At 39.2% G+C, this 25,085-nt stretch overlaps 2 protein-coding genes across 2 annotated transcripts in view; one reads left to right on the top strand and one right to left on the bottom strand.

The window, feature by feature from the left end:
- Positions 1–25,085, top strand: part of LOC149535231 (RNA-binding (RRM/RBD/RNP motifs) family protein) — a 148,739-nt gene that overhangs the window by 28,638 nt on the left and 95,016 nt on the right. The gene's annotated exons all lie outside the window — the stretch shown is intronic.
- LOC149535232 (uncharacterized) lies at positions 651–3,066 on the bottom strand. The gene is made up of 2 exons (XM_089804250.1): positions 929–3,066; positions 651–802 (listed from the first exon to the last, which is right to left on the bottom strand). Exon 1 carries the CDS (start codon positions 2,993–2,995, stop codon positions 1,817–1,819), a length of 1,179 nt encoding a protein of 392 aa, XP_089660376.1. The 5' UTR covers positions 2,996–3,066; the 3' UTR covers positions 651–802; positions 929–1,816.

The following is a 25,085-nucleotide window of genomic DNA, read 5'->3' as shown; positions in this document are numbered from 1 at the left end:
TCGGTTTGTGGGTTCGGGCAATTTTTTTTCCTCATTTGGGTTCGTGGGTGGGTTCGTTAGTATATATATATATATGCAAAAAAAATTATAAACTCATATAGTTATAAAAGTAAAACTAAGTCATTCCATGGTATGAATATATCAATGTTACTTGATTATTGATCAATGCCAAATGTCAAAGATAAACATTAAATACTCACTCATTAATCTATGCTAATGTTGTAAATAAAATCATACATTGAATTACTAAAATGCAAAATGGAATTTCAAAACATAGACTACTTCATCAGATTGATAGATAATAAATTATGACTTAATAAAGTTTGAAACTGTGAAACATAGTGATAAATCATAAATGACTCAATGAGTCAATGACAAATGTTTAAACATAGTTTATCAAAGATGCAAATGCCCTTCAAGGGTCAAATGGGTCATCAAAATATGAGGGATCAATGGCTTCATCCTCATCTATATCATTGACATTTTCCACATCATTGGAACCCAAACCGGTTCCACTAGCCCCAGATGTAGCCACATCCTCCTCCTCGTCCTCCTCAACATCTAGCAAGGCAATTCTAGATATATCTTGGACAGTCATATCCAAGTTAGAAGTCTCAGGTCGTACATCCCACAACTTCTCTGGTCCCTTCTTATATCCTGGATCCTTGCGTGATAAGAGGCGCTAGTTGTTGTGAATAAATACCAAGTCCTCTACTTTCTTTGAACCCAACCGGTTACGCTTCACTGAGTGGATAAAGGAGTATGTACTCCAATTCCGCTCAGCAGCAGAAGAGCTTGCAACCTAGAGAGACAACCAACAAATTTCAAAAAATTAGCTAAGTAATTTTACAATACAATAGGAATTTAAGAGTGCTAATTCGACAAGCTAAGTGGCCATAAGAAAAAGAAAAAGAACTTAAATACATACTTGTGACAAGATCTTAATGGCAAGAGGTTGGAGGTACATGTAACTTTCCCCATGTAAGTACCACCATCCAATGGCATCCAATTTACTTTGGTCATTGATTGCATTAGGCTCTGCATTTTTGCTTGAGACAAAATCAACAAACTCTCAACTAACATTTGATGCCACATCAGGATCACTAAAGAGCCTGTTAAGTGCCCTCTTATACCTAGCAGCAACTTCAGGATCTCTATATGGTGCCACTCTACCAGGAATAGCAAGTATCTCACTACTATAATATCTAGGAGAAAGTGCATATGCCAAGAGGTGTAAAGGTGTAGTCCTCTTGTTCCAACGATGTAGAACAATTTTCTCCACCTTAGTGTACAAGGTATCAAGATCCTGCTCTCTCTTCTGAATGACCTGGGATGTCAAATGATGTACATGTAAGTTATTTTGATGTAGTGTTAATAACTTAATTAAAATCAAAAATCAAAATCTCTCAATAAACAAGGATAAAGTATTGTATAAAAATTTAAACTTACTGATTTCATTCTTTCTAGCATAGAGTCCATGGCATCATATATGTTCCCCAAACAAGGTTCATCCGTGTCGGCATACCGAAGCATAGACATGATGGGCTCGGTGAGTTCTAATGCATATTACACCCTATTCCAAAAATTATCACTCAAAATCAAATCCTTCACAGTTTTGGCCTTTTCTGTATCAGCTTGCTTCCATCCACCCCATTTGTTGCTAATAACCATTTGACCCAATACCTCTTTCACCCTCACAAGTCGTCTAAGGACGATTGTGTGTGAAGAAAACCTTGTTTCAGCAACCTATTACCATGTTAATTCAAATTGTAAGTTAATATGATAAGTTGATAACACAAAAATTTAAGAATATGTATTAAATTTTGTAGATAAATGAAGCTAAATAAAGTTTAAAATTTACCTTCAATAATTCCAAGCGGGAGAAAGTTCTGAAAATTGCTTGTGACATATGGTGGTTTGTCACAAACATTTGGATTTGCTCACCCTCCTCATACACATTTTTCATCCATTCAATTTGGCTGCCCATTGATTTCATCACCAAGTTCAAGGTGTGGACAGTGCATGGTGTCCAAAAGATATGCTCATATCGTGCTTCTACCAAAGCACCTGCAGCCTTACAAACTCTAGCATTGTCCGTTATTACTTGGACAACATTGTCAACTCCCATGGACTCTATGGATTCAATGAGAAGTTGGGCAATAAAATTTGCATCCTTTACTTGCCCTTCACAATCAACCGCCTTCAAAAACATTGCCCCCTTGGGGCAAACAGCAATCACATTTATTAATGGACGGTTTTTGCAATCTTTCCATCTATCAGAGACAATGCTCACTCCCGTTTGGATCCAAGAATCTCTTATTGGTTTCAGGAGGTTTTTTACATTCTTTCTCTCCTTATGCAATATGGTGGTTCTCAACTTTTCATATCCAGGGGATTGGTAACCATGAGGTGCATCATTTATTGCTTTCACCATCTCTCTCCAATAAGGGGATCTCACTAGATTGAATGAAACACCATTTGTAATGAGGCAACGCCCAACCTTTATGTCAGCAATTTCTCTCTTGTCATTTTCAAATGCCGTATCTAATGGGCCTCTCTTGCGGGATGCGGGTGTTTCTATTTCATCTTCATCCATAGATGGGGTAGGTAGGAAGGGATGTGGTTTACTAATTGTTTGAGAGGGTGGTGTTGGTGGTATTTGCTTTGACTTATCTTTTTTTGCCTTTGACACTAACCTATCAGCCTCTTCTTGTTCTTTTAACATGCCTGCTATTTGAGGAGCCGACAACCCTTTTTTACCTCCTTCTAGGGGGCCCTCACACATGGAAATCCCTTGACCTGGTGGACCTATCAAATGATGTTTAACCCGGGAATAGGAGCTTCTATATTGGTTTTGGCAAAAATTGCATTTCCATATATACCCTCCCCCACCAGCACATTGCTCAATTCTTGTTGTATACTTCCACAAAGGAGAGCCTTTATCAATTTTAAATCTTTCGGATCCCACCCCACCCACTGAACCTTGACTACTCATTCTTGGATTCTTGCAATCTATAAAAAAAAATTTAAAAAAATATTTCAAAACTTATACAAAACTTGATAAAAATTTAGAACAATAAATATAAAAAATTTAAAAAACTAAAAACAAACTATGAAAGAAGCAAAAGGAAGGATCAAATGCATACCTGAAACACTCAACACTGATTATTTGAAGGATTTGAGACTCCACAAACAATCTCTACAACCTTCTCTTCAAACTTGCAAAATGGCCACACCAAAATGAGAGAGCAAAATGACAAAGCAAATGAGAGATTAGATGAATGAAATGCATCTAATAGGCCTTACTTTAGGGTTTGGCAAAAAAAATAATGAAAAAAACATAATTTTATTGCTTTTTTGGGCCACTTTTTGGCCCCACCTGCCGCGGGTCTGCCCGGATTCACCTGAGTCCGCGACCGGTCCGGGCAGCACGGACCCGGGAGGACCCGCAGGCCAAAATGCGGATCCTGCCCGGACCGGTCGCGGACCCGGGCTCGGATTCGGACCCGGGCTCGGATCCGGACCCGGACCTGAGCTCTAGGGTGCGAATCCAGTAACTTAGTTTTTAAGCGATTGAATTGTCAAAACAATTCAATTAGCCAAGCCAACTTGCTCGATCTCATAATTTGTTCCACAACTCTGCCATACTGGACCTGTTTGCTTCGCATCACCAAAACACATGCAATTCAACATATAAACACTGTTAATAATATAAGAAGCTCATATGCATTTTATATACCATGTTCTCAAAGTTATAGCCTCATTTGATAATTCTGTTGATATATAAGAATATTTGTCTAAATGATGATTTACCATCAATCATGTATCTCATGATCAAATCAATTCGACTCAAGCTACTGTTTACCGTACAGGTAAAGTAAATGAACGCATACGGAAAGTAACAGCAGAACAGTAGCATAATATTCGCAATAGTAAGTGAATCATGATTTACAATGATCCCAGACGGGATATAAATACTACCGCCGAACCTTCCCGAAGGAGTCCGTCGGCCACAAATATTCTATCCGCTACAAATTATTTACCGCCGGACCGTCGGCTACGGAATACCGAAACACCGCCGGACCGTCGGCTACAGAATATAGAAACATCGCCGGACCGTCGGCTACAGGAACACCGCCGGAACCATCCAGTCGGCTAACACCATCCCCTCCAAAAAGAAAAGTCGTCTCCTGACGACTTCGTCCCGCTACATCTGTAGCCTCTGCTAACACAATATTGTCTCCTTAAGCTGACCTTGATAGCCACCTTTGCTGCTTTCTCTGTTTCCAATTCCTCGGTACCCTGAGCCCAATGTCGCTGCACTGCCTCCAACTGGATGATCAGCTCCTCCCGAGCTCTCTACGCATCCACCAAGACAGCCTCATAGCCAACACCTGCTCCCACTGCATCTGGCACACAGAAAGTCCATGCCTGCAGCGACTTCAACTCTTCTCAACTGTTCAGACTCCCATGACTGATATCTGCCACGACTGGGGGACCAGGGGGCAACGCCCCTGGCGGGGTCGAGGGGCAGCGCCCCCGCGGGGTCCTGGGAAATTAGCACTTCGAAACCTACACAAAAATGCACGGAACACACCATTTCTGTCATTATCTGCCGATTCTGCACTCTTTCTAGTAACCATTGCTGCTTCCCCTTCCGTTCGGCATTGTCTGTTACTCATTCCGAACAACTTGAATCCGTCGTCGTTTTTTTTTTTTTTTTAATTTTTATAAGTAATTATTTTTATAGAAAAACCCCTCAGACCCATCTTCTACACAAACTCAACAATCTCTCCTCACTCCAACAATCTTTGGCTGAAACACTCCGGCAATGAGAAGCTCAATAAGTCTTTCAGCAATGAAAATAATCAAACACTAGAAGGCCAGTCGGAGTCTTTCCCCTACGCTATTCAAATGTCTTCCCTGCGAAGTTAGCTGGCAGCGAATTCTGTTCCATCCATGGCAGATATACTGGAGGAAGGTTACAAAACACGCAGCGAGCTTTTGTTTTACAACCCCGCGGACAGGACAATCACCCGCGGAGAGTTTTTTTCAACCCCGCGGACTGCTTTCGCGGACAGGACAATCACCCGCGGACTGCATAAAAATCATCAACAACGAAAGGAAAAGAAAAAAAAGTTTAAACTCCGCGGCTACTGATTCGGAGGTTCAAGTGCGCAGGATTTGTTTGTTTTTTGTCCGCGGGACTTTTTCTTACCCGCGGGGCAAATTTTTTGATTTTTTTTTAATTTTAATTTTAATTTTTTTGAATTTTGTTTTTTTTTTTTTTTTTTCAAATAACAGGGGTACTTGGGGCACCTTTGGACGACGCCGCCGCCAAAGAGTGTTGTACTGACGACGAGGGAGGATGCAATGACGGCAAGAACTTCCTTGCACGATATGGTTTTAACTTGGATTCGTTAACTGACTGAGCCATCTCCTGTCCGTCCAAGGTCGTCAGTTTGATTGCTCCATTGTCGCCGACCTTCCAAATCTGATATGGTCCACCCCATCTGCCCTTAAACTTTTCCACTTTGATTTCATTCTGACCGTCGTACGGCTTACGTTTGTTCTGTGTCACCCCCGTCGCCCATGGTGCCTGCGGTCGTCGCGCAACTAGATTATTTCTTTGCTGTCGGTGCCCTTCCACTAATTTTATGCTGCGGTGTAACCTTTTCTTTCCACGCGGTCCCTTCACCATGTACCGGACAGTGGGATCTTTCGTTTTTCTGTGTTCAGACTGTATGTTCTTCCCCTCAGCTTCAGCCATGGCAGCTTTTCCTTCTTCCGCTTCCCTGCATTCCTCCAGACATTCGTTTTTCTCCTTTTTCTCATCTTCGTCGACCGTTAACATATTGCTACTCGGAAAGAGTTCGTAATCTTCTATCTGCCAATGGTAAAGGCCATTCACCGAATCCAGGTCGTTGTCATTCGATCCTCCGTCAAGTCTCAATACTTCTCCATCATCCGGTTCCATTCTCCTCTGTCCTTCGTCATCACTTTCGCCTTCACTGTCAGAATCTGACAATGCTGCCTCCTCGCCGACCATTTGCGTATGCAGGTCAATTATGAATCTTTTGCCTCCGCGCTCCATTGATAGGGTATTGCGTTTCCAATCATGTTGTACTTTTGCTTGCACCAACCAATCCCGTCCCAGAATAACATCATAGCCTTTTTTTTTTAATGGAATGACCACAAAATCCAATAAAAATGGTTGCGTACCAATTGTTACCGGTTGCGCTTTCAGAATTCCCAACGGTTTGATTCCATGTTGGTCTGCCGTGAGCAACTGAAATGCAGGTGGCCACAGCGTCGGCTTTCCCAACTTCTTCCAAGTATCCTCCGGCAAGACATTCACGCCGGACCCTCCGTCAACAATTGTCTCTGTCAAAACATTTCCCAAAATCCCCATCTCGACGACCGCTGGATGCCGTCCGGAGGTGAGTGCCAACAGCATTGGGTCTGTTGCCGTCGCTTCCCTACTGTCCCTTCCTATGTCCTCCGTTGCTTTCGGAAACGGTGTATGATTCAGAATGGCCGTCCGTAACTGGGGCATTGTGAGAAGGAGGTCACTTATCTTGACCGGTATCTCCGTTTGTAAGATCTGTCGTACAATGTTTTGTTCTGCAAAATTCCTTGCCAAGGTGCCGGTGATATCCTTCAACTGAGATGTCCCCGCCGACGATGCCTTTGCAATGTCCACCTGTGCTTCCCCCACTTTTCTCTTTTCCTCCGCTTGCCTCTGTGTAATTGCCAGAACCTCCTCTACATCCGTGCCAACAGTGATCAAGTTTACTCCAGCCTTTGGGCACTTGGAATCTTCGTGATCGCTGGGTCCGCACCATCTGCATAATAATTTCGGTGTGTTTGGCGATGTACAATCCTGCGCAAAATGACCCCATAAATTACATGCCTGGCATTGAACGATCAGCCGTCCGTTTGCATCATACTGAGTTCGACTTCAGCTCCCATTATTATTGTTATTGGTTGTATTGTTGTTATTATTCCTGTATCCTCCAGATGTAGCACCGACAGTATTCGCGTTTCCGCTACTACCCGACGGGGAAGCCTCCTGTGTGAGAAACACCTGCAGAGATCCTCTTGTCTTCATGTTAAAGGGGCAGTCCTTTGTCGAGTGTCCCATAATCTGACAGATGTCGCAGAATTGGTTCTTTGGACACGATCCTTTAGTATGCCCGTTTGTCTTACACTTCGTGCACCACAGCTCGCTGCCTTTTGGCTCCTTCTGCATGTTTTTAAATTCCTTCATCATGCGAACCATATCCTTCTGTAGGGCACGAACCTTCTTGCTGCTGCCTTTGTCGTCGCTACTATCATCTCCGGCAGGCTCGTCGTCATCAGAATCAGATGAGCTAGTTTTCTTCTTCTTTGTCTTCTGTTCACTTTCAAGATCGAGGGCTCTGTTGTAAGCATCGGCATATGATGACGGTGGCACAATTTTCATTTTCCTCTGCAGTTTCGAGCGTAGGCCATCCACAAACCACCTTTTCTGCAATCCGTCCGCTGGCTTGCTTTCCATTTTGTTTATTAAGTCTTTCAATCTCCTGGCGTAGACACGGACAGTTTCGTGCTTCCCTTGCTTGGTATTGAAAATTTCCGCTACAATTTCATTATCATCCCGTAAGAGTTTAAATTCCGCCAAAAACTCCTTTTTAATGTTATCCCATGTATCCAGCTTCTGCGGATCCATATCCGAGAACCAATCAATCGCGACACCTCGTAGGGTTGCCGGAAATTGCCTGGCCCATTCGTCGGCATCTGTGATTCCATTTGCCCGCTAGATCGTCTCACATGTCTTACAATGTCGGAGGGGGTCGGCTGTACCATTGCCTTCAAATTTTGGTAATTTTTCTTTGGGTCCCGCCATAACTCTGGAGGTCGGCACTCCCACACCGACAGTCGGCACTCCCACAGCGGCAGTCGGCACTCCCACACCGGCAGTTGGCACTCCCAAACCGTCAGTCTGAACTCTCACATCGACAGATTGGTCTCCCACACCGGAGGTGTCGACAGCTGCAAACCTTGGTGAAGACGAAGGATCCTCCGAAATTGTTTCCCGCGGAAGTCTATCCTGGACGAAGAGGTCACTCCACGCTCGTGCTTCGCCGGCACTACGAGCCGTTCGAGTTGATGCTCTCCCGTCTGAATTTTCTTCCCTCGGCGAACACAAATTCAAGAACTCCTCCCGTGCTTCTTCCACCAATTCCACCCGTTGCCGAGTCTCCTGCAACAATTCCTCCGCACTTCGGTTTCCGTCGACAATCCTTTGAAATCTTCGTCGGCGTTTGGCTTGCTGTGCTAGAATTAAATTCTCTTGCGCAATACGGATTCCATCTTTTCCCTTCGCCTTATTTCGATCCTTGTTAAGCTGATTTGGCATTAATCTTCATTCCTCCCACCTTCCAGATTCATAAGGCAACGGCGCCAAATGTTTACCGTACAGGTAAAGTAAATGAACGCATACAGAAAGTAACAGCAGAACAGTAGCATAATATTCGCAATAGTAAGTGAATCATGATTTACAATGATCCCAGACGGGATATAAATACTACCGCCGAACCTTCCCGAAGGAGTCCGTTGGCCACAAATATTCTATCCGCTACAAATTATTTACCGCTGGACCGTCGGCTACGGAATACCGAAACACCGCCAGACCATCGGCTACAGAATATAGAAACATCGCCGGACCGTCGGCTACAGGAACACCGTCGGACCGTCGTCTACAGGAACACCGTCGGACCGTTGGCTACAGAAACACCGCCAGAACCATCCAGTCGGCTAACAGCTACAAACTTAACACTCCCTCTTAGCTAGGGAGGATTTTTATAGAACACATTATGCTCTCAAGTATATGAAGAGATATTATCTTAGTATGATATTCTTGGAATGACATATTTAAAGATATCAACATATATCCATCAACTTAGATGTTATCTTTCAATATAATCCAAAGTATGATTCAACAAGAATTATCAATCATATGATATTCTTCTGGCATCAAATCATCGATGCTTACCAAAAGAATATGTTATATCTTAGAAGGATGTGTGTTATTTGATCTCCAGAACTCCGGGACAAGAACTGAATGTAGTCTATTAGATAACAGAGCAAGAACAACAAAATTACAAATATAGTATCATTAATGTCATGAATAAATGCTTGATACATGAGAGGAACACAACCCAATTAGGGCATGATCATAAAGTATCAAATAGCATGAGATATCAAAATATGAAGTAAGTCAAACATATACATATATGTATGCATATGTATTTACAATGCATGTATATACATATACATACGTATATGTATGTTCCATATATTGATATTAGATCCAACTGAAGCTATTACTTTAACATTCAAAGCACATCAAATGGTTGGGTATGCAAAAGTGCCTCTACTTTTGCTTCCAACTGATAGTAAAAAGCTCATTTTTGGGGCTGTAATAGCAAAACCATGATGACTAGGGCATGTTTTGGGCATTTTAAAACCCATTTTTGTTCTCCAACAGCAAAAGCGTGACTGATATTGCATGTAAAAGACATACAAAACCCGTTTTAAAGCTTCAGCAGTGAAACGACTCATCTATGGCATGTATTGTGGGTTTTAAAACCCGTTTTTAAGCTTCAACATAAAAAATGCTTCCATCTTGGCTTATATTTGCCATTTAAAATCCCATTTTGACCATTTCTATACAAAAACTATTAAGATAATATCTTTATTAAGATATTATCTCCTTAGTTAAATATTTTCTATAATGGTCAACTACTTGTCCGTAGTCTGTCTTTCAGTCTAGATAGGAATGTTTCCTATCCTGTCTCTTTTGCCTTTAGTCTAGATAGGAATGTTTCCTATCCTATCTTTAGTTTTGTTTCTAATTTCGTCTTTAGTCTACATTGTTTCTTTTAGAAACAACATCCTAATAATTCTTTATAAAGAACACATTTGTTCCTCTGTTAATCAATCAATCATCTGGAAATCCATTAATCTGCCAATTCTTGAATCTTGTAACATGGTATCAAAGCCTCTTTGAAATTTTTGAAAAGAAAAAACTCATATTGAATTTTTTTTTCCAAGTATTTTTGAAAAATCTATGCTTTTTTTGAATTTTTGCTCCCTTAGGTTAGTGAAAATCGCGATTCTCCTATCTATTGTTTTCCCGGGCAAAATTTTTTCAGTCCTCATTCTGTGAAATTCCACTGCGATTTGGAGTCTCTTTCTAGTGCAGTTTATTTTGGTCTATTCGTGGGAGCAGTCGAATGTTTTTTTCACTCATCTTTGGCTCGATTTCTTTGCCCTTTTGCCCGCGTTTTTTCCTCTTATTGTGGGCGCCGATGCTTTTCTGGACTTCTCCTACTGTTTGTGGTCGTTTTTGGTGATTCTGATAATTTTCTGCCTCTCCAATGGCTGCCTAGGGTTTTTGAAGCAATCGGCTAGGTTTTTTGATCCCTCAAATTCAATCCTAAAACTACTTTGAATACATATTCTTGGCGAGTTTTTCGAAATCTCAAATGGGTCTTCATCATTTTTTTGTGGGTGCCTTGGTTTCCATGCCTCGATTTTTGAGCCTACGCATTTGAAATCTGACTTCAGATTCCTTTTGGGTTTTGTATCAGTTCTTTTGGGTACTTACTGATTTTTCCTAGATCAGCTAGGAATTTGCCTTGAAATCTGTGCTTGTTGAATTTCACTCTTGAAGTTTGTACTTGAATTCTTTGAAATGGCATCTTTGACTAATCTGATGTTGGAGGTTAGTCTATGATTCAATGGCCGCAATTATAACCATTGGAAGCAGCGCATGTTAACCATCTTCGAGTATCGTCGTTTGGATGAGCTTGTTCTAGGCACAAAGATTCGTTCGACGTCTGACCAAGTAGAACAGGACAAGTTTGATGATCACAATCGAGAGGCTATTATGCTTCTCAAGCTCTTTGTTATCGATGATCAGCTACCGCAAATTCCTTCCGGCAAGTTAGCTGCAGAAATTTGGAAATATCTGGAGCTGCATGAAACATCTGACAAAAGTCGGGCATTCTTTCTGAAGAATCAGCTGTTCTCCATTATGATGGATGAATGTATGTCCTTCCAAGAGCATCTGACAAAGATTAAGGACATTTGCGATCAGCTCGAAGCTATTGGTCGAAAAATGGAGGAAGAGGATATGGTAGTCATCACATCGAAAAGTCTACTATCGTCCTATGAGCACTTCATAGAAACACTCAACATTACGTCAACTAATGTTGATCTGAAGTTTCCAGAATAATGCACCAAACTTCTGCAGCAGGATTGTTGGAAACAACAGTTTGGCAGTAGTGCTTCTACAGCCTCCTTAGAGCAGGCATTTGTTGTAAAATCCTTTCAACAGAACATCGCCAACCATCAGTCTTCTCAGCCTTTCCAGCATCAACCTTCTGTTCAATCCCTAGATGGCTTTACGAAGCAAAATGTGCAATGTAATTACAGTCACAAGTTTGGCCATATGAAGTTCGAGTGCCAAAAACGTTTGGCTGCCCAAGCAAGGCAAAATGCTTCCTAGCCAACGACACAAGTTGTCGAGCTTCCTGAACAAGGCGAAGCTGCATTTTTCACCTTCTGAATCTGTTTCTATTTTTTTTGGGTTTGTTGATTTTCTCTTTAAAAATCATTTCATGTTGTCTATAATACGCAAGGTTGCGTGAGATTCTGGGTTTTATCGTTTTTTCCACAAAAACAAAGTTTTGTAATTGCAATCTGTTGTGAGTCATAGCACTCTTCTGGCAAAGCTTCTTGGTTTCAGCATTTTGTAGATCTAGTGAGGATCTCAGTTATCCTAGAATGTTTCGACATCCGTACGTTGACCATTAAGGGAGGGTATTAAGATAATATCTTTAATATCTTTATTAAGATATTATCTCCTTAGTTAAATACTTTCCATAATGGTCAACTACTTGTCTGTAGTCCATCTTTCAGTCTAGATAGGAATGTTTCTTATCCTGTCTCTTTTGTCTTTAGTCTAGATGGGAATGTTTCCTATCTTGTCTTTAGTTTTGTTTCTAATTTCATCTTCATTCTACGTTGTTTCTTTTAGAAAAGAAACAACGTCCTTATAATTCTTTATAAGGAACACATTTGTTCCTCTGTTAATCAATCAATCATCCGGAAATCCGTTAATCTGCCAATTCTTGAATCTTGTAACATGGTATCAAAGCCTCTTTGAAATTTTTGAAAAGAAAAACTCATATTGAATATCTTTTTTTCCAAGTATTTTTGAAAAATCTATGCTTTTTTTGAATTTTCGCTCCCTCAGATTAGTGAAAATCATGATTCTCCTATCTGTTGTTTTCTTGGGCGAAATTTTTTCAGTCCTCATTCTGCAAAATTCCACTGCAATTTGGAGTCTCTTTCTAGCACGGTTTATTTTGGTCTATTCATAGGAGTAGTCGAATGTTTTTTTCACTCATCTTTGGCTTGATTTCTTTGCCCTTTTGCCTGCGTTTTTTTCTCTTATTGTGGGCGCTGACGCTTTTCTGGATTTCTCCTACTGTTTGTGGTCGTTTTTTGGTGATTCTGATAATTTTCTGCCTCTCCAATGGCCACATAGGGTTTTTGAAGCAATCGGCTAGGTTTTTTGATCCCTCAACTTCAGTCTTAAAACTACTTTGAATACATATTCTTGGCGGGTTTTTCGAAATCTCAAATGGGTGTTCATCAATTTTTTGTGGGTGCCTTATTTTCCTTGCCTCAATTTTTGAGCCTACGCATTTGAAATCCGATTTCAGATTCTTTCTGCGTTTTGTATCAGTTCTTTTGGGTACTTGCCGATTTTTTTTGGGTCAGCTAGGAATTTGCCTTGAAATCTGTGCCTGTTGAATTTTAGTCTTGAAGTTTGTACTTGAATTCTTTGAAATGGCATCTTTGACTAATTTGATGTTGGAGGGCAGTCTATGATTCAATGGCCGCAATTATAACCACTGGAAGTAACGCATGTTAACCATCTTCGAGTATCGTCGTTCAAATGAGCTTGTTCTAAGCACAAAGATTCGTTTGACTTCTGACCAAGTAGAACGGGACAAGTTTGATGATCGCAATCGAGAGGCTATTATACTTCTCAAGCTCTTTGTTATTGATGATCAGCTACCGCAGATTCCTTCTGGCAAGTCAGCTGCAGAAATCTGGAAATATCTGAAGGAGCTGCATGAAACATCTAACAAAAGTCGGGCATTCTTTTTGAAGAATCAACTATTCTCCATTATGATGGATGAATGTATGTCCTTCCAAGAGCATCTGACAAAAATTAAGGACATCTGCGATCAGCTCGAAGCTATTGTTTGGAAAATGGAGGAAGAGGATATGGTAGTCATCACTTCGAAAAGTCTACCATCATCCTATGAGCACTTCATAGAAACACTCAACATTACGTCAACTAATGTTGATTTGAAGTTTCCAGAATTATGCACCAAACTTCTACAGCAGGATTGAAATAACCCCAACGGATTATCGACTCTTTAAGCACCAAAAATCTTAAAACTTCAAGAGTTTGACATTTCGTCAAACAATTAGCAATCAACTTAATACTGCTGGAATGGCCTTTTGAGATAACCCGTGCTGTCTTTAGCAATTCGTCTAACACTAATCATACAACCATATATGCAGGCAAATATAATGTTTGAACAATTTCCCAAATGTTTCAGAATAATATCGTCTAACACCTATGGACCTTCCAATTGCAAGTACTATATTTTATTGGCAATCCAGAAGAGTAATTGAGTCTGAAAATTACAACTGAACAACTAGGAGAGGAACCTGATAAATTCTGGCAATAGGAACAGTCATAAGAACCTGAGATTATGTTAGCTTCCAAGATGATGGCATTCATTCTGATGGTAATCTTGCCAACAAATCTCGATCTTATGATTGACGTCTTTCTGCTATTACTCCAGGTGCAGGGGCAAGCGTAGAATGAGACAATTAGGAAGCCACAAGTTTTACCACTCCAATGAATTCCGCTAGATTAGTAATGCCGCTAATCAGATTTAAAAATTCGTTTCAACCTTTACTGCTCCGACTGCCCGGTCTGTGCGCAATTTCTCCAAACGATATTGGCCGATTACTGATGGGTTGGGCTCTGTGAAGTTCCTCTGCAGAGCATTACAACTCCTAAAAGCCAATGGATACTGTCGATTGGTCTTCACCGGCCAATCCGTGTACCCTTGTGCGGTAACTATTATCCTGCAATGGCGTCCCAAGAATTTGCGTGTTATGATTTTGCTGAAATCGGTGATGTCACAATTATTATCCTTAATTGCCCAAATGCTCCTACACGACTGCACTCGTTCTGTGGATCCACTAGTTCGATGCCGCCGACAATGTTGGAATTCTGACAATGTGCGAAAGTGCTGTCGAGCCGGTGGCTTGAAATCGCACTAGTCTTAAGAACCTCTGCGAAGGTTATTCAACTCACCTTCGATACCTACACCTGCAACTTCCTCCTTCATGCGATATTCACTAATCTTCAGGAAGTGACGGAAATGCTAAGGAAGACGCCTGTTTGCAAGGCTCAGAACCCTCAAATCCCAATTTTTAAAATCTCCAAATATGTGATTGCCGCTGATGTGGTATTGCAATCCGGCCTGCCCAAAATTCGCTATGTGCAAACAGCTACAGACTTCGGCCTTAACCAAATACGGAAATGCTACTGAAAGTTTGTCTAGGAAACTCGCCTTCTATTTCCAATTCTGGCGACTTCCGTCTTAGACTGAATCATACAATAATCCTCATCTTTATTCCGCCCCAGTCGCCTTATCTCTGTCTTCTCTTACTCACATCGTTGGCAGATTAAGCAAGACAAATCGTCTTGGATGCTAGACAACTCATGGTATTGCCGGCACAGGGTGTAAGACGTTACAACTCACAATGATAATGCCGACTGTCCAAGGGAAATGGAATTTGGCCCAAACATTATACGGAAGTGCTGGACTGTGACCTGCGAATTTTAATCTGGTTTTCCAATGCTCCACGAAAATGATCTCAATGGTATACGGCGACGCTTGCAAAAACTAAAATCTTCAAATATCAATCCTTCGAATTTGGCCTTAGGCCACAAATTCTGCCCCGATGAAATGACTGAATGTCACCTCCAATCTGCAATAATTCGGATGATATTTCACACCCTCAAAATTGCGTACCAATTGAGAGTTATCGTTCTCAATGGCCAACTGTGACAATTGCGAAAACCCTAGGTTCCACAATGCACCTGTGATTGAATCACAATCTGAAATCAAAAGGAAGATAAACAACTGCCTGATTCAAATGGAGCCCCGGGGTGCCTATTTATTCTTTTTTCTCCATCTTCTCCAGAGACTTCTAGAACATTTTTGATCTTATCTCCTAAGTGACTTTATTAAATATTTTATAATCCAAGTCACTTTATTAAATTAATTAAATATAAAGTTACCTTTTAATATTTATTTATTTGATAACTTTATAAGTAATTAACTTAATATCATTTATTTATTTAATTAAAATGATTAATTAGTCGTCCTCATAAAATATTCATTATTTCGGACAACCAAGTTAATCAAATTAATTAATCAGATTGCCACCGAAAATGGGGACATGACAAGGATTTTTAGAAACAACAGTTTGGTAGTAGTGCTTCTACAGCCTCCTCAGAGCAGGCATTTGTTGTAAAATCCTTTCAATAGAACATCGCCAACCATTAGTCTTCTCAGCCTTTCCAGCATCAACCTTCTGTTCAATCCCTGGATGGCTCTACGAAGCAAAATGTACAGTGTAATTACTATCACAAGTTTGGCCATATGAAGTTCGAGTGTCGGAAACGTTTGGCTGCCCAAGCAAGGCAAAATGCTTCCCAGCCAACAACACAAGTTGTCGAGCTTCTTGATCAAGGCAAAGCTGCATTTTTCGCCTTCTGAATCTGTTTCTGTTTTTTTTGGGTTTGCTGATTTTCTCCTTAAAAATCATTTCATGTTGTCTTTAATACGCAAGGTTGCGTGAGATTCTGGGTTTTACCGTTTTTTCCACAAAAACGAAGTTTTGTAATTGCAATCTGTTTTGAGTCATAGCACTCTTTTGGCAAAGCTTCTTGGTTTCAGCATTTTGTAGATCCAGGGAGGATCTCAGTTATCCCAGAATGTTCCGACATTCGTACGTTGACCATTAAGGAAGGGTATTAAGATAATATCTTTAATATCTTTATTAAGATATTATCTCCTTAGTTAAATACTTTCTATAATGGTCAACTACTTGTCTGTAGTCCATCTTTTAGTCTAGATAGGAATGTTTCCTATCTTGTCTTCAGTTTTGTTTCTAATTTTGTCTTTAGTCTACGTCGATTCTTTTAGAAAAGAAACGACGTCCTTGTAATTCTTTACAAGGAACACATATGTTCCTCTGTTAATCAATCAATCATCTGGAAATCCGTTAATCTGCCAATTCTTGAATCTTGTAACAAAAACAGCCCGTCTAACGCTTGTGTTTTGATTTCTAAAGCCTATTTTTGGGCATTTTTGGTAAAAATGACTCATTTGAAGGTTGCATATGAGTTTTTATGAATTTAAACATTCATTTCCAACCTGCAGTGATAAATAAAAATCCCATCCTAGATTATAAAACTCCATTTCCAGCGTGTATTGGCTTCAATAGTTCATGTTTTGCTGGCTAGGGCAATGTTTTTGATTGGGATTGCATCTCCATGGCAACTTGAGTTGCAGATTTGACCAAGCTTTTTTGTTGCTATCCATAGGCATTTTTATCCTCAATGATAACATTAGTCAAGAAATTGTTCTTGACTAAAAAATGCATTAATTTAACAACATAAGATAAGATAAAATTATTTATATTAACCTTCAACTGGTTATAGCTAATCAAACATCAATTTCCTTTGCTAATTAATAGTTTGGCATTTTATCAAACACTTGGCAATCATATTCAGTTTAACCTCAAGCTGTAACTATGCTGAAGGAATGCTTTTATTATTTCTTGGTTTTGTCAATTTTGGATTTTTCAATTAAAAAATAAATACTGAAATAAATACAACACCAATATAATGTCTAGCAATGTGAAGTATTGCATTTCAACTTTGGTTGAAAATTATGAAATTTGCATAGATTTATCAAAGATGGAATTACGATGAAAATGAGAAACTTGGTAATAACTGCAATGATATTCGATTTGCAGCAGCTCAACATGGAATGCCAATTTCAGCACTGAAATTCCCATGCCAAATAAGGAACGCAGGGTCTGCTGTACGAAACACAGCCTTTTAATGTATAATCGTAGCTCTCAAATTAAAGCATGCAGGCCTCTAACTTGTACACAGAGGCCTTTAACATTTAAATGCAGATCGATCAGGTTCAACCACTGCCCTTCCAGAGATGGCAGTCTCCTAAACATGCAAGCGATTCCTCAATCAGTAATGCTGGTGCAATCACACCTTCTTTCCAAATGATTCGAACCCTTAGCAATAGAGAATAAACTCCTCAACAAACTCCAGATTTGCCACCAAGTATTTGACTTATCAGATACAGTAAGAACAGTAGGAGAAGCCACAATGAAATTCTTAGAACTCACATTTTCTAAACTCCACTATATTTCAACAATGGAGTAATACCTCAGGCTTCAAACCCTTATACCTCAGCAAGGGAATTGAATTCACAAATAATAAAAAAACCCCTCTCAACCAAACAACAAATGCAAAAAGACAATTGGATGCTCAATTCTCATAATGGGAGCCATTTTTATAATCTCCATTGTGCAACTTAGCTTCAACTACACCTTAAAAGCCTTTTTGCTTTATACTTAGGCATATAATATAATTAATTTTCCTTTCGGCTCTCAAAAATGACCTTTTCAACCATATCATGATATTCTGACACGCGAAGTCATTGTTTCTTGTGCCCAAGATTTAAAATTTTTCAACCCAATTCCAATGAGCTATGACACTAAGGTGGCCAACATATAATACCGTTGAAAATAGGTACCTCAACATATTTAGTTGAATAATAATAATTCACCTGTCTTGCGAGAAGGATTGAAGAAGCATCAAAATCAAAATTTGACAACACATGAGCGATCTTGATGAAGAAAAATGATGAATGAACCTGACAGGGTGACTTACTAAAAATATATGCTCCCTCCAAGGTTCTTGGAGCCCAAACTAGAAGCCAGAAATAAAAGCTGAGAGAATCATTTAACTACTCTAATTCAACTCCGCTCATCATAACCAATAGTTGACTTTCTAAAAATAGTAAGTCCCTCAAAACGAAGCCAAAACTCACCATAGGACATTGAAAAACCTAATAACTCCATAATTGAGACTCTCAAATCCTACCATTAGCTCATGAGGGTCGCGATGATGAACTAACCAAGCCAACTATAGGACCTGCTGAAAATGGGGACATTAGAGTCCTCCCTCCCTAAGATTGCTTGTTCCTAAGAAATCCTGGAGAAACATTGCACATAGCCTCATCCAATTGTGATTGTGACTCCTGGAAAGCCAACTGGGTACACTGTAGTGTGTCCACAGTCACCTCAATGTCATGGGTGAGCTCAACCACTTCCTCTTTTTCTAACAATGTCTAATAATAGGTACTACCCCACTTCAGAAGGTAATTCCCGTTAGCAAGTAACTGCGAATAATTATGCTTCAAAACCTTGACAGCCTCTTGAGGCGCATGAACCTCTTCTAGGGAAAAACTACTATCGCCATGCTCATCTGACATAGGAGCAACCCAACCATATGCAACTAACATCTAACGAATAACATCATAATGCTCAAGAGTTGAAGAAATGTCACTATCACTCACCTTCAACTGACTAGTCACATGATGCCTCTGTAACCCCTAACTCCTATGCAAGCTTTTTGTCTCACTAATTGCATTGTGATAGAAAATTGGATTCGAACTTCTCACCACAAGATCGCTAACCTCATGCATGCTACCATCCTCGCACACAACCGTAACCGCAACACAACTACTTTGTACCTCTATCGACACCTCATCTAAAGAAGTGGAAGCCCTTGTTGATCGAATTGTTTGCATGACTTTGCTTCCCCCTCTACCTAAGTCCCTGTAAATATTGACCTTGGGACCCACTTCAAAACCTTCCTGAAGTAATCACCAAACAAATGGCAAGGAACACCAGACCCGCTGCAACTCATAGGATCCTCGATGGATCATTAGAGGTGTCCATACTCTCTGTATCCACATCTCCTAACAAAGTCTCAACTACCGTCACTTGGCTCTGCACACATGACTCAATGTCAAGCTGTGAATCAATAATGCTAGAGCATGAACCAACATCCACTGACTCCATTGTAAGACCTAGATCACTAGCATCACAATTGGGTGACTCTACACATGCATCAGTCCCACTTGAGGAAGCCATTGCCTCCTGCACTGAATCGTCACTGTGAGAACTATTATAGACATTAGTGCTCACACTCTTTGCATAGTCTCCATTAACAATCCCCTCTTGAAGAGAGTGAATGATCGGTGATAAAAACTACCTCAATAGCCTCTGCACTATCCCCAACAACAACTCTAAAATCCTCAACCTAGTATAGCTGACTGGTGTTGTCCACTAATGGCATTGACACATCCATATGTCTCTGTGTGGAGAGCACATCATAAAGACTATAGATAGGACTAGTGGGTGTCGTACTATACATAAGTACATCTGCATCATGAACACTTGTCAGGGAAAACTCAAGCATTCTTCCTTGCATCCTTGATGTCGGTCTACTAAAAACTGAAACCATGTACCTCACTACCCTTTTAACAGTAACCGGATCTGACAATCTTACCTCCAAACCTTTTTTGATGTAGCTTAAGTCTTTCGATACTCTCTCTTAGACCATTTATGTTCTTGTTATTTTCCCCACTACTCTGCTAGCTTTGGAACTACTAGTTCTCCAAATTGGAAAATGCTATAGTGTTGGTCACTCCAAATACAACAACAGATTTGAAATAATAAAGAATTTCCTACCCCACAAAATGGCAAGAAACTACTTTGATACTACTGCAATAACCCTCAACTGGTTATAACTATTCAAACATCAATTTCCTTTGCTAATAAATAGTTTGGCATTTTATCAAACACTTGGCGATCATACTCGAAAAGCCTCAAATTGTAACTATGCTGAAGGAATGTTTTTTAAAAAAATTTCTCAGTTTGGCAATTTTGGATTTTTAAATTAAATAATAAATATTGAAATAAATATAACACCAATAGTATCTCTAGCAATGCCAAGTATTGAATTTCAACTTTGGTTTACAATTGTGAAATTTGCATAGATTTATCAATAATAAAATTACGATTAAAATGAGAAACCTGGTAATAACTGCAATGATGTTCAATTTGTAGCAGCTCAACATGAAATGCCAACTTCACCACTGAAATTCCCCCACCAAATAATGAATGCAGAGTCTTTTGTAGGAAACATAGCCTTTTAATTTATAATCGTAGGTCTCAAATTATGGCGCACAAGCCTTTAACTTACACACACAGGCCTTTAAAATTTAAATGCAGCTCGATCAGGTTCAAACGCTGCCCTTCCAGAGATGGCAGCCTCCTATAAATGCAAGTGATTCGTCAATCAGTAATGCGAGTGCAATCATAGCTTTTTCCCAAATGGTTCGAACCCTCAGCAGTAGAGAATAAACTCCTCAACAAACTCCAGATCTGCCACCAAGTAATCGACTTCTCAAGTACAGTAAGAACAATAGAAGCCACAATGAAATTCTTAGGACTCACAATTTCCAAACTTCAGTAAATTACAGCAATGGAGTAATACCTCAACCTTCAAACCCTTATACCTCAGCAAGGGAACTAAGTTCACAAATTAGGAAAAAAACCTTATCAACCAAACAACAAAAGAAAATAAAGAATTGGATGCTCAATTCTCATAGTGGGAGCACCATTTATAATCTCCATTGTGCAACTTAGCTTCAACTACAAACCTTTCACTTAAAAACCTTTTCAACCATATCATGATATTCTAGCATGTGAGGTCATTGTTTCTTGTGCCCAAGATTTAAAACTTTTCAACCCGGTTCTAATGAGCTATGGCACTAAGGTGGCCAACATACAATACCAACAAAAATAGCAATTGCAACATGTTTAGTTGAATAGTAATAATTCACCCGTCTTGCAAAAATGAGTGAAGATGCATTAGAATCAAAATATGACAATACAAGAGTGATCCTAATGAAGAAAAATAATGAACTTGACGGGGTAACTTAGTAAAAATAGCTGCTCCCTCCAAGGTTCTTGGAGCCCAAACTAGAAGCTTGAAATAAAAACTGAGAGCATCACTCAACTCCTCTAAGATTTAAAACTTTTCAACTCGGTTCCAATGAACTATGATACTAAGGTGGCCAACATAAAATACCAACAAAAATAACAACCTCAACATGTTTAGTTGAATAATAATAATTCACCCATATTGCAAAAATGAGTGAAGAAGCATCATAATCGAAATCTGACAATACAAGAGTGATCCTAATGAAGAAAAATAGTGAATTAACCTGACGGGGTAACTTAATAAAAATAGATGCTCTCTCCAAGGTTTTTGGAGCCCAAACTAGAAGCCAGAAATAAAAACTGAGAGCATCACTCAACTTGTCTAACTCAACTAAGCTCATCAAAACCAACTGTTGACTTACTAAAAATAGTAAGTCCCCCAAAATGGAGTCAAAACTCACCATAGGCCATTTGAAAGCCTAATAACTCCACAACTGAGACCCTTAAATCCTACTGTCAGCTCACAAGGGTCGAGATGATGAGCTGACCAAGCCAATTGCAGGACCTACTAAAATTAGTGACATTACATTATTAATGTCCAATAAGAGGCCACAAGGGTCTAAGGGACTGGAAAACGTACAACAAGAGGATTTAATTAAATTTTTTGCTTATATAGATTCAATTTTGAAGAGTTCTTCTAGATTCGAAATCATCAAGGATATGGGAGGATTTCCTCAAAGTTTTGAACCTTCTCCATTGCATTTTCAATTCTTAAGAGAGTTATCCGTTTATTCTTGAATTCTTTTTTGTTGCAAGCTAGGGCCTCTATTGTTTTGTTTATACAATTTTGTTTTTAAAGATCATTTTTCAGATTTGTGTGGTCTTTTGAATGAGAACATTGGTTTTAAAAAAAGAAGCAAGTTCTTCCCCAAATCATGCACATAGAGATGAAGTTCTTCCCACAAAGAGAAAGCTCCAGACACTCATTTCTCTTGCATATGTAATCGAGATTAAAAACCCCGTTCTATGTAATGAATCACTCCAAAGAAGAACAAGTATTTCCCTTATGTAATGCAAGCTAAAAAGCCCATTTATAAAGTGTTTTGCATGCATTTTTCGTCCCTTTGAGAAGGTTATAAATGGACTTTTAAACCCCATTTATATGAGACCTTTGATTAGCTTGTAGTGGGACATAAAAACCCTACTTATGAGTGAAATGACTCCCTTTTTGCATATACATGCATATGCACATTATTTCCTTGCTCAAAGTTTGTTGTCCCCTCATATGTAGTACCTCCTCTAAATCCCGTTTTTGAGTTTTTCCCTCATTTGAACAGCTAGTTTTGCTCAAAATCCTTCACCCGTTGTTGCTTAAAGGCCTTTTGCTTATATCCTATATGTGCACTCTTCAGATCTGCAAAGTTCTAGCTTGAAAGATCATGTTATGGCTTTTTCTGGTTACTAAAGAACAACAACATGGTGCAATTATACAAAGAATGGGATGAAAGTTAAATGATTGTAGGCATAAAATGTCTTCAAGATAGAAATGGTTATGAAAAGATACCTTTTAAGGAATAAGCATTATGATACAAGACAACAAAGGATGCAGGTTCCTAGTCCAGATCAACATGCTTTCACCAAACTAGAGCATATCAAGCATTGGTATCTTGTAGTAGCATGAGGACCAATAAAAGATGATGTAATAGAAATTGTCTTGTTAGGCACTTAGAATATTTTCATCATGTAGTAGACACATGACACATTCAATGAACAACTTCTCACTCACATTTATAAATAGATGAACAAATATTCCTTTGATTGGGAACAAATAAGGTGCCTAGAGATATTCAGTGGCAGGAACTTCATAACCAAAATCCATTGGAGGATTCTTGAAGAAAGAGCGGTCAAGGGTGACAGATTACATGCCATGTAAAAAAAGATGTAATTGCATGTGATATTATCACGTGCAAAGTTGTTTCATGTAACCATGTTTCGAGTGCTTTAAGCCTTGTACCATTGAATAAGTCAAAGATAGTTAGAAGTTTATTAGAGAACAAGTCAAGGTGGTTAAGGGTTTTCTTTTTCTCCACTTTTCTCCCCACTCTTTTCCTTTATAAAGGAGGGAGCTCATTGTAAATATTATTTTTCAGCAATGCAAGAATATTCTGCTAGTTTGACTCTAAGACTTCGAACTTAGATGTAAATTAAATTGCTTTCAATAAAAGGGTCAACTTGCTTTCAAACTTTGTGTTGATTCAAGGTGTTATGTGACAACATTTTTTGGATATTGATTGTGTGTTTTTGAGCATTGCTCAAGAGGAATTTGAATTCAATTATGTAGACTTTGAGCTACCTTATGCATTTAGAGCCAGTTTGACCTTTTGAAGACTTTGTGCTGTAGGACAAATTGTTATAGTTGGTAGTGACTGCAATTACTTAGAATTGACAACTTTGGGCTTTAGTTGTAGATATTTTTATTTTGAGAGTATTCGGTAAGAGACTTTGTGCCTTACTGATTATTCTACTTGAATCCTAATTCGGGATAATCATAGGAGACTTTGGGTTCTTGTACTTATTCTACAAAACATAAAATGTAAACTGCTGCCATTGATATTGTTCTTATGTCAATCCCAAGGTCACCGGTTTTATCATAGCAACAAGTCCTTTTTGTATAAGTATTAGTGTTGTTGATGAGTTATTTATTGAACCATTCGTGAAGAAAGAGGAATAGATTGAGAGAACCACCCTATTTTGTCATTTTTAATTAAGTCCTTGTTGAAGCCACCTATGGTAAGCATGGAGTCTCCATTATTGTTGAGAGGAGAGATAAATCTAATGAGACATTGCCTAGTCACAATTTTGTAAGTTGTGGTATCAGTGACTTACAAAATTTTTAGCCAATAGTTTTTGGCGAATCCATTAGGGATCAAATGCACATTCAAAAATCTCTTACTTTCATTTGAAGCATACCCATGTTCTATTCATTGTAAATATTCCATTGTAATTTTATTTCTTAGTTTCTCAATTTTTACCAAGGATATGCAAATGGCTGCCCAAGGTCCTTAGGGAAATTCTTTCGGTCCATTGAATTTGGCTCTGCCTCTACATGCTCTTCCCGATGGCTAACAAAAGAATTTTTCCAAGTTCTTCGGTAATGGACACAATCTTGATGAACATATTGCTACTTTTTACATTGCATGCGGTGTTCATGGTTTTGAGCACGAGGATGTGTCTCTAAGGTTGTTTGTGGAAACTCTCCAAGACTTGGCTGCTGACAGGTTTTACCATTTGCCACCACATACTATTACAAGTTGGGCTACTCTCATAGCCAAGTTTGAAGAAAGGTTCCAACCTTCTGAAGATGCTCATACACTGTTGACTGAACTCACCTAGATGTAGAAGGTGTCTCACATGTTACAAGATTCAACAATTGGCAGATTAACGGATTTTCGGATGATTGATTGATTAACAGAGGAACAAATGTGTTCCTTATAAAGAATTACAAGGACGTCGTAGACTGAAGACAGAATTAGAAACAAAACTAGAGACAGGATAAGAAACATTCCTATCTGGACTGAAGACAAAAGAGACAGGATAGGAAACATTCCTATCTAGATTGAAAGATGGACTACAGACAAGTAGTTGACTATTATAGAAAGTATAAGATATTATCTTAATACCCTCCCTTAATGGTCAACGTACGGATGTTAGAACATTCTGTGATAACTAAGATCCTCCTTGGATCTACAGAATGCTGAAACCAAGAAGCTTTGCCAGAAGAGTGCTATGACTCAAAATAAGTTGCAATTACAAAACTTTGT

This window comes from Cupressus sempervirens, chromosome 10 (assembly GCF_028749045.1).
Source record: "Cupressus sempervirens isolate cs-2001-9-10 chromosome 10, ASM2874904v1, whole genome shotgun sequence".
NCBI lineage: Eukaryota > Viridiplantae > Streptophyta > Pinopsida > Cupressales > Cupressaceae > Cupressus > Cupressus sempervirens.
The sequence above is the reverse complement of the archived record's forward strand: the minus strand, read 5'-3'. Positions and strand labels throughout refer to the sequence as shown.

What these genes read in the sequence shown, in the direction of transcription:
- LOC149535232 (XM_089804250.1), bottom strand. Translation starts at nt 2,995, where the DNA reads ATGAGTAGTCAAGGTTCAGTGGGTGGGGTGGGATCCGAAAGATTTAAA.